This window comes from Glandiceps talaboti, chromosome 21 (genome assembly GCF_964340395.1).
Source record: "Glandiceps talaboti chromosome 21, keGlaTala1.1, whole genome shotgun sequence".
Classification (NCBI taxonomy): Eukaryota; Metazoa; Hemichordata; class Enteropneusta; family Spengelidae; genus Glandiceps; species Glandiceps talaboti.
In genome coordinates, this window is record NC_135569.1 from 15,264,592 (window position 1) to 15,275,773 (window position 11,182).

General features: G+C 36.9%; 1 protein-coding gene across 1 annotated transcript; it reads left to right on the forward strand.

Moving 5' to 3' along the window:
* The first annotated feature begins 5,288 nt into the window (after positions 1-5,288).
* Positions 5,289-9,256, forward strand: LOC144451297 (cationic amino acid transporter 4-like). The gene is made up of 3 exons (XM_078142100.1): positions 5,289-6,890; positions 7,979-8,087; positions 9,096-9,256. The coding sequence occupies exons 1-3, from the start codon at positions 5,289-5,291 to the stop codon at positions 9,254-9,256; spliced, it is 1,872 nt and encodes a 623-aa protein (XP_077998226.1).
* The last annotated feature ends 1,926 nt before the right edge of the window (positions 9,257-11,182 follow it).

Here is an 11,182-nt window from a genome sequence, read left to right on the forward strand (position 1 = left end):
TTGTTAATATTTTTTATGATTATGATAATAAAGTATTAGAGTTACGTTCTCTTTCCAACCAATGGAACTTTTGCGAGGACTTCATATAAGCTCCCCATCCCCAGCACAGACCTAAAATAACACAATAGTTCGATATACAATCCTCAACAGAGAGATGCATAACAATCAACTGCAGTTACAGTCAGCACATAAAATTAAATCTTTCCCCAATACATATGCATGTTTTTTTACCAAATACTTGTGACATATAGCTGGGTTGACTGGGGATTCTAATCTTGCCATAAGCCCTAGGGATTTTAAAGGGGAATGCCACTCCAGAAATAGAACAATTTTCATATTTTAACTTCGGATTCTGAAGAATCATTCATTGACGTGATATCACTTATATTACAACAAACACTTTTCGTTTTTGTTCATGTTCAGCTATAGCCTCAAAGATCCAGTGACGTGTCACGTGGTTGTTTTACTTTAAATACCGTAACAGTAATATGCCCAAGTTGTTCCTTAAGCAGACCAATAACTGGAGCAACTACTGGGGCCTCATTCTCGCGAACCAAAGCTGCTATTTCTTCCGCGACACTGCGAAATATCTTGACTGTGCAGTAAAAGACGCTGTGATTTGCGACAACGTGTGTGGCCTGGCAAGCAACTTTACCTCCATAAGGCCGAAAAAAAATTGTTTGGTTCCGGTTACCCGATTCCACCTAGTTTTTTTACTGCCGATCCTAATCCTTTGTTTACGTATTCGAGAAAAAAATAAATAAATCGCGAAAATTGTGTGAAGTTTCGCGAGAAATAGTGGATGCGGAAACTGACATCAACTTAAAAAGACAATATAAAAATGTTCTTCCAATCTGTAAATTGTAATGGCTGTATAGCAATGGCGCATAATATAAGGGATGTAAAGTTATGAAACGACTCCTCAGAACTCATTTATGTCTGGGGCCCGGGGTGGGAGGGGACATTTCCCTTGTTTAAACAAATGTCGAGGCTCGAATCGACGAACTGTAGATTATAAGGCAGCCCTTTATCCATTCGAGCATAAAGATCCACACATATGACCCCCTATGTCACTATCAATCGACGACCTATAGATTATGAGGCAGGCCTTTATCCATTCGAGCATAAAGATCCACACATATGACCCCCTATGTCACTATCAATCGAGCGACTACGAACAAAAGAAATTATAGTTTATATTTGTCATCATTTTCAATCACAGTTTTTTTTTTAGAATCATATATAATCGAAATTCAATCAAGAACTTACGTTTCTCCCAATGTAAGTTACGTTTCTTACAGTGTAATCTTATCAAAATATAGCTAGAGCTGTTATTGCATAAATTAACTTTTAAAACAGGGAATATGTCGACGGTATATGTCTCTAATTTATTTCAGGTGCTAATTTGATTAATTAATATGTAAATTGGGTTAATTAATTGAACTAAAATTAATGATTTGAAGATAGCCAAAACGAACAGATGTATACCGAATTTCATTTTTTTAAAATCTTTAGCTACATTTGACACATGATTTTGTTGTCACTGCTTCGACAAATATTTAAAGTGCAGACTGCAGTTGTACACATCGCCGCTGGTGGCGCCCTTTCCATTCCTGAACGAAGCAACTAACTGTGATTCGTCTGGTGGGGATTATTGTAACTGCCTGGGATCGACTTCTTGTATAAGGGTTAGCCATTGCTTTTCTCATAACGACCCCACCCTCCGATTCAATGAGTTGACAAATATCAAAGGTACACCCAATAAAGACAGCATTTGTCAAAATGACCCTTTGTTCACTACTACATGTAACTAACTCATTTAGTTAGGCCTCAGGACCCACCCCTTCTAGCTAAATTAGCCACAATTAAAAGTAATGTTTCAGGCAGCACAACCAATTTCAAATCAATATGTAGTAGTGTGTAGAGCTATGACTACCAAGCCAGTATGTAGTGAGAAAAAAATTGTTCTTATAAAAATTTGTTGACACTTACTGTCTTTTTAAATAGTGTCATGTATTTACGATAGCAAAATTCTTCCATTCAACAATTTGACGAAATTTCTTTTTAGAATTCCGGAGTACAAAACAGATCCTTTTTAAAAGCAAAACAGATTTTGTAGGATGAGAACTAAAATGACTAAAAAAACACACCCCCAAAGTAAAATTTAGGGTTTTTTATCCTACATTGATCTCGCGCCTACTTGAACTGTGACAATGTTATCATATTCTTTCTTAAATTCTTATAAATTTTGTGAACATTTACAAATCTTTTTGTTTCCTTATTTTAATCTCCATGCGCATGCGCCTACTGCTTACGTCATTACCGAAATAAGGAGCAGACACTGTGTAAGAGATAGTCTTTATTGTATTCTAGGCCTAAAACAATAGTTTAGTGACCCGACCCTACCTAGTTTTTCGCTGCCAACCCTAAACATTTTTTTACATATTCGAGAAAAATAATAAAATTGCGAAAATCTTGCAAGAAATAATAGATGCGGAAACTGACATCAACTTTAAAATACAATATAAAATGTTCTGCCAATCTGTAATGGCTGTACATCTGATGGGAAGAAACCAATAAAACAAAATCGACCTACCTACCTACCTACCTACCCAATGTGATGGGCTAGGTTGCCAGTTGACCAGCCTAACGCTACGATTATTGTAGCTAGGGTTTGGGTAACCAAGACTAGATTATTTCTAGTTGTTGTAATACCTAATCTAGGGTGATATCGATTGGAAGGGCTATGATATCCCTAACATAAAGGTCTGAGAATAAATAAGGCTGGCTTATTTAGTCACAGATTATTTACCTATTACAGTTTTGGATTTATGCAGTAAATATTGATTTTTGGCCACAGTCTTGCCGCTATTTGGTCAAATTTGCACATATCACAAAACAACGACAAATGTATATGTCCCATATGATATGTCACATTTATACCAAGTTTGAATGAAATTGGATATCAGAGAAATGACATATTGCGGACGGAAGCACTGACGGACAGACACACGGACGGACGGATGGACGCACAGACAGACAAAACCCAATGTGCATTGTAATAAAGCCGGGGGATTGATCACTTTGGTGACAAACCAGCTCGGCATAAAAATGCATAGTTATCATAAGGGAGCTTCAATAATTACAAGGGGGTGGGCAGGGTGGATTTAGAGTATTCTGAGCTGTAAAATGGGATCCTCCTTCTACTCCTTTTTATAAAATCTGACCCCCCCCCCCATCTCGAAATGATGAATTCACTGACAGATGGATGGATGGAAATTATGTGGATTTTTTCAGTAGTTCCACTTTGTCTTTCTTCAAAAGCTTCTTTCCACTTGTCAGCTGATGATCTAAGTTAGAGGACATGTCAAGATCAGAGTAAAACATGAAACTTAATTGTATTTGACTTTTCTTGCTGGAATTGACTGAAGTGTAGAATATTTACATCAAATTATCTCTGTTTGGAAAACTATTTATCTGAAACTTCATTTCAAGTCAAAACTATTTTTTCCTTCACTTTTCATGCAATAAGTCAGATATATTCCCAAACAGCTAAGCTAAACAAGATGTCATTAGGACTTGTTTAGCATATGGAAAACAGTAAATTGTAACTACATGCAGTTTAGCCAAATATGAGCCTTAGTTTGAAGGGATGTGTGCTGTTTCTCTCAGAATTGTAGACTTTGTTTGAAATAGTACAGAGTGTATTTTACAAAAAAATTATCTTTTCAATTTATATTGATAAGTACAATCCAGATAGGTCATAAAATGAGTCAACGTAAAATGTGACCCTCCCCCTGGACAGGTTTCTAAAACATGACCCTAACCCAATGCTCCCGGCCCATCCCCCCCCCCGCCTCGTAATTACTGAAGGCTCCCTAAGTGAGGACAGTGGTGATCAAATTGATTGTTATGCTAATTTGCTGAAGTTCTAAAATTAAACAACAACAGCTTTGTTGCAGGCAGTGACCCAGAGAATAAAATAGCAAGAAGGTTAGCCAGTATAACCATCACATGACCTCCAACGCCTAACGTCCCATGTACATGTAGAGTTGAAATTTCCTTCGAGAAACAGTCGGTAAGTATTAATGACAGCGAGTGTCATTAAAGGTATCGAATTATTGTACCTGGTGTGTAAGGCAAAGCAATACGTGTAGATTTACTGGAGTTTTGATCCATTATGTTGCCTAAGTAGGGGACGTAAACAGTCAGAGTATACAGTGTGCATTGAACAACAGCTTTATAACGTGATTAATATGCAGTACGTTGTTTTTCACCGTATAGTTGATGTCGTTCGGGTCGAATAACTACATTCATATTCCGACTCTGCCACAATAACCACCTACCTTCTACCAGAGTAGTCAGCTACCGTAGTAAGTAGATAGTTATAGCAGTCGTTTATACACGTACCGAATTTATTTGGCAGTCGACGATTGACTCTGTACGATATGTGTTGAAATATATAACCGGAATTCGTGTCAGTTGATGTTTTTTTGTATCTCAGTATCATGAGTTGAAATTGTGCGTCGAGAGTGTGGCTTTACGCATAAAAAGGGATGCCTTCATCGTACTAAATCTCAGTGTAAAATGTGTGACATATATAACGCAAAAAAAAAATTAGGGTCGGCAGTAAAAAATTAGCAGGTGTCGGGTAACAGGAACTAATAATTTTTTTAGGCCTAACTTTGAATACATGTTAAGACTTAATTATTTCCAACGTCAATTTCAATATAGTTCAGATATTTCAATGACGATGGTTCACCTCAAAAGGCATTATGTTCAGTTATATAAGCGTTATCTAATACATTTTACACTGCAATAAATCCAACAATAAGCTCAAATAAATGAAAATTTGTTTGATTTCAATAATATTAAAATGTAATAAAAGCCATCGAAAACTACACATAAACGCTGGTTAAAATTAGTTTGTAACTACGCAAAATACAAATTGCTACAATCAGAATGCGTATGACACTTCTGGCCTGAACGGCTTGCCATAGTCGCACGTTAGTATTATCCAGTATTATCCATTAGGAGAAAGCAAAAAAGTAGAAAGATTTTTAAAAAGTCGGAGAATTGATATAAAAAAATGGACATATAAAATATTTGGAAAATAAAATTGCAATTCAAAATGTTCTTTTTGGCCTACTCGCCTTGCCATAGTAAAGTTTTGTGACATCATTTACTTTTATTTTTTTTCCTTTATTTTACTTTGTACAGATTTGTTGACTTGACTCACAACTGAAAACGTCGAAACCTGTTAAAATCGAAGGTACTTTTTTACCAAAATGGTATGCTGTCAACATTTTCTCGCCAAGCTCAACCGGAAGAAAGTCCTAGATTCGGATCTTCTTGCAACTCCACTTCAACGATGTCTTGGTACATTTGATTTGTCTATGCTTGGTATTGGAGCTGTGATTGGTGCGGGTCTGTTCGTTCTTACCGGAACTGTTGCTAAGAACGTGGCTGGACCAGCTGTTCTGTTGTCTTATGTCATAGCTGGTTTCGTGTCCCTACTTGCTGCTCTCTGCTATGCAGAGTTTGCAGCCCGTGTTCCACGTGCTGGGTCTGCTTACCTTTACACCTACGTCACTGTGGGAGAATTTTGGGGATTTCTGATTGGATGGAATATAGTTTTAGAATACGAAGTTGGTACAGCGGCAACTGCACGCTCTTTCAGTGCATATTTTGACGGCCTCATCGGCTTCAGAATACGTAATTTTACATACGAATACGTAACGGGGGGTCCATTGGACATACCTCACTTGGCCGAGTACCCAGACTTTTTTGCCCTGTTCATAATTTTTATGCTCACGGTTCTAATCGCTCTTGGTGCAAACATTTCTTCAAAAGCTAATGCCATTCTTACAATTGCAAATCTTGCTGTCATTTTACTCTTCCTTATTGTTGGTTCCCTTCATGCTGACGTAAGTAACTGGAAAACTGATGGAGGTTTCTTACCTTATGGTATCTCTGGAGTCATCAGTGGTGCTGGGATGTGTTTCTTTGCTTACGTTGGGTTTGATATAATTGCAATGTCTGGCGAAGAAGCCAAAAATCCCAGTAAGAGTATTCCTATCTCTATCGTTATCACTCTCGCTGTAACCACGACTGCTTACTTATCTGTGTCGTGTGTATTAACCCTTTTGGTTCCTTACAACGAACTTGTTGCTGATGCAGCATTCACGGTTGCTCTACGGGATTTAAATCTAATCTGGGTCGAGTATGCTGTTGGTGTGGGGGCGCTGTGTGCTATTATCACGAGTGCACTGACGCAGGCGTTTGCAACGCCTCGATGTTTATATGCAATGGCAAGTGATGGATTACTCTTTTCATTTCTTGCCAAAGTAAACTCACGAACACAGGTTCCAATATATGCATTGATTGCTAGCAGTTCTCTAGCAGGACTATTAGCGTTTATTTTTGACATCGAAGAATTGGCGGAGTTTCTGTCGATTGGTACCCTTCTGGCTTACACCATCGTAGCTGCCTGTGTCATAGTACTAAGGTATAGCCCATCATCGGAAAGTCAGAATCAAATTCGTAACCATAACGACAACAGTCAGGATGGTGCTACAAACGCGATGGAAGCTACCACAGAAAAGGACACATTGCATGTCAAAGGTCAATATGGTACTCTAAAGAAAATCAAATATCTACCAGTGAAGTTCCTAGAGGAATATGATCCAGGAACTGTTCCAGCAGGCGCTACCTTAGGACTGACTATCAGCAGCTTGGCATTAGCTGCAGTTCTCACATTTGGAATAAACGCTATCCTAGAGACGAAGGCTTGGGCTATATTACTGGTTATTGTATTTACCCTAATGACGATCTTGTGTTTGTTTGTAATTGGTATACATCACCAGAACACTTCGCTACCTGGTTTCAAGGTGAGTGTAAAGTTCGGAACAGCGGTCTCTCTGTAACTCTGTAACTCTTTGACATAGACACAGGAAAACAAAACAAAACAAAACAAAACAAAACAAAACAAAACAAAACAAAACAAAACAAAACAAAACAAAACAAAACAAAACAGACTTTATACAACAATACATGTACCTATTTTTACATTATAATACATGTATATTCATTGTTTCTCCTATAATGATGACAACTAAATATTATAAATCTTTTCTGTTGAAAAAATGCCTTTCGTTCAACTCAAACAATTTAATAGAAGACTAGTTTAATATTTCTTAAGAACAATACGCTACAAAATGGGTTGATGTCTGTAAGATGCTACTTTCATAGTACACATGTGGGTTGGAAGTCTGATAGGGCTGAATAACATGACATATCTTACTGTGGTGTAGAAGTCTGATAGGGCTGAACAACATGACATATCTTACAGTGGTTTAGAAGTCTGATAGGGCTGAACAACACGACATATCTTACAGTGGTTTAGAAGTCTGATAGGGCTGAACAACATGACGTATCTTACAGTGGTTTAGAAGTCTGATAGGGCTGAACAACATGACATATCTTACAGTGGTTTAGAAGTCTGATAGGGCTGAACAACATGACATATCTTACAGTGGTTTAGAAGTCTGATAGGGCTGAACAACATGACATATCTTACAGTGGTTTAGAAGTCTGATAGGGCTGAACATCATGACATATCTTACAGTGGTTTAGAAGTCTGATAGGGCTGAACAACATGACATATCTTACAGTGGTTTAGAAGTGTGATAGGGCTGAACAACATGACATATCTTACAGTGGTTTAGAAGTCTGATAGGGCTGAACATCATGACGTAACTTACAGTGGTTTAGAAGTGATAGAACACTTTCATGAACAAACATTAAATATAGCGACTCTTAGTGACGTATCCATAGGTCAGAAGACGTTTCCCTCAGGGAATCATTCTGAAAACTCGTGAAAAATAATAGATGTAGGCGCCAACGGGCAGATTTATGGATGTCATTTATTATACGTTGTTTCATTGTATGTCTGTGTCTGTGTACTATTGAATTATAGGCTCCCTGTGTCCCATATATTCCAGCTCTAAGTATCTTTGTGAATTCAATTCTAATGATGGGATTACAACCTTTAACATGGATACGATTTGCTGTGTGGTTAGTATTAGGTAAGTAATGTAGATAGTATTGGGTAAGTAATGCTGATAGTATTGGGTAAGTAATGCTATAGTATTGGGTAGGTAATGGTAATAGTGTTGGGTAAATAATGTGGATAGTATTGGGTAGGTAATGTGGGTAGTATTGGGTAGGTAATGCTATAGTATTGGGTAAGTAATGCTATAGTATTGGGTAAGTAATGTGGATAGTATTGGTAGGTAATGTGGGTAGTATTGGGTAGGTAATGCTATAGTATTGAGTAGGTAATGCTATAGTATTGGGTAGGTAATGTGGATAGTATTGGTAGGTTATGTGGGTAGTATTGGGTAGGTAATGCTATAGTATTGGGTAGGTAATGCTATAGTATTGGTAAGTAATGTGGATAGTATTGGGTAGGTAATGCTATAGTATTGGTAGGTAATGCTATAGTATTGGTAGATAATGTGGGTAGTATTGGGTAGGTAATGCTATAGTATTGGGTAGGTAATGCTATAGTATTGGGTAAGTAATGTGGATAATATTGGGTAGGTAATGCTATAGTATTGGGTAGGTAATGCTATAGTATTGGGTAGGTAATGCTATAGTATTGGGTAAGTAATGTGGATAGTATTGGTAGGTAATGCTATAGTATTGGGTAGGTAATGCTATAGTATTGGTAGGTAATGTGGGTAGTATTGGGTAGGTAATGCTATAGTATTGGGTAGGTAATGTGGGTAGTATTGGGTAGGTAATGCTATAGTATTGGGTAGGTAATGCTATAGTATTGGTAAGTAATGTGGATAGTATTGGGTAGGCAATGCTATACTATTGGTAAGGTAATGTGGATAGTATTGGGTAAGTAATGTGGGTAGTATTGGTAGGTAATGCACTAATTGTACAACATTTGAAACTTAGTATGAAAAAATATTATGTAAACATTTACATGATTATTTTTTTACGTTAATTTTACATCATGAAACATGTTTGATACTTTTAATCCATAAATAATAAACAACAATTATATTTTTTCTGCTTTTCAGGAGTTTTATTATATTTTACGTACAGTATACGTCATAGTAAAGTAGCGTTCCAATCCGACGACGTAAATTCTGAGGAAAGTTCGTTGATAAACAAACAACAACAACAATCGGACGAATTACAGCTTCCAACTCGAACGACTTACAATTCACCGGGAGACTAGCGCCATCTAGCGGTTGGAGGGAACAGTAAGATGCAGTAGTAGTGAAGTGGTATTTTTAACAATTTGTTGAAAGAATGTATCTAGCATGACCTCAGTGTTTTTACTACTCATAAGGTGAATACATTTCTCTTTATTTGTTAGTGTAATTAAGAGAGCTAGTTAAAGGATTCAGGAGTGTCTCCCTCTCTTTAATAATACGTTTACAGTTCAGTAGAAAATGATGTACAGTGTATTTCATCTTCTGTTTCATTACTGTCACGCAGAGGACATTGTCTATTATATGAGAGACACCTGATTTATTATATTTTCCTGTTTATGTGAATTTTCATGTTTTAACATTGATGCAGAGCTGATTGTATGGTGAAGTCCCTCATTGTAGTCATTCAATATTTTCTTACTGTTTTCAATGAAATGCAGAATCCTAAGTTAGCTGATAAAACTGTAGATTGTAAGATACGTCGGTCGCTCGGCCCTCCTCTCGAGTCTCCGATGTGTGAGGGCGCCCTTTCACAGACTAATACAACTGTAACTAGACTCATGAACTAGACTATTTCTTGTAGGTTTTCCTTATCTCAATAATCCTGTCCTGTATATTGGCATAGTGTAAGGTATGTGTTACACCTGACAGCCAGTTTTGTGTACCAGAATGATGACAGCTGAATTCTAACTTTTACATCTCCTGGGTTTAAGTGTATTTCCAGGCATTTGTATTGGATTTCTGATCTGTTGAATACTTGAAATGACTAGTGGGTATCTTCCCAGATCTAGCCTTAATGTTTACCTCCAGAAATATATTTACAGAATTTAATGTACAAGTTTTCCATGGGAGAAAACAAATTTCATTACATTGTTATATTTTTTTTACTTTACCTGATGTTCTTTTGACTGGGTGAAAGCTTCTCAAGTTTTGGAAACCATTTGAGTTGTGTTTTCTTAAAATCATCCAGTTTACACTGGTGTTTTTAGGTTTGAAAACTTTATTAAATTTGACAAAGTTTTATCGTATTTTTGTGAGTTTATTGGGTACCTTGCTGCAATGAGAATTTCTCCATGGGGACAATATACCTTCCCCTGAATATTTTGAAGTTCAATAAATCTTAAAAGAACCATAATCGTGATTTTAAAAATGGTTGTGACATTAATAGTTTACTGCAATCCTGTGAGTGATCTCAATATACCACTTCTGGAATCGTTACCATGGTTTCATGTTAAATGTACGTTTGTAAATCTGGGCAACCAACTTTATTTTTATATTTAACATCTCAACACCTTAAATACGATGGGTCAGACAGCCACTCACTCACTCACTCACTCACTCACTCACTCACTCATGCACTCACTTACTCACTCACTCACTCACTCACTCATCCACCCACCCACTCACTCACTCACTCACTCACTCACTCACTCACTCACTCACTCACTCACTCACTCGTTTGTACAACTTAAATGAAGTTGATTTTACTATCAGTATTTTAGAAGATAGCAAAAAACACTTTCAGCAACCAGACGAATGGGAAATATTTCAAGATACAGTCTATAAGCTTATAGACACGTGCTTAGACTTTTGATTGGATTATGATGTCTTGTCACACTCTTATTTCTTACTGTCAATTTTTTAGAAGACAGTAAGTATAAATTTCAGCAACCGAACAAATAGGAAATATTCAAGATAAAATCCTTAAGTTTATCGTTTAACTGACTAATGAAGTCATGCACTCTATAGTTATTTATTTATTATTTTGTTTTTTGTATATTTGCGAACTGAGTTGTAACTCTTCTCTTTGAGGAGGAATAAAGAAACAACAACAACAACAACAACAAGAACAACAACAACAACAACAACAACAACAACAACTCACTACTCACTCACTCACTCACTCACTCACTCACTCACTCACTCACTCAGTTCGTCAGTCACTCAGT

Bases quoted from the DNA above. Each gene is read 5' to 3' on its own strand.
- LOC144451297 (XM_078142100.1), top strand. From the start codon at position 5,289: ATGGTATGCTGTCAACATTTTCTCGCCAAGCTCAACCGGAAGAAAGTC. The intron at 6,891-7,978 runs GTGAGTGTAAAG...ATTGAATTATAG, and splicing joins CTTCGCTACCTGGTTTCAAG to GCTCCCTGTGTCCCATATAT. The intron at 8,088-9,095 runs GTAAGTAATGTA...TCTGCTTTTCAG, and splicing joins TGCTGTGTGGTTAGTATTAG to GAGTTTTATTATATTTTACG.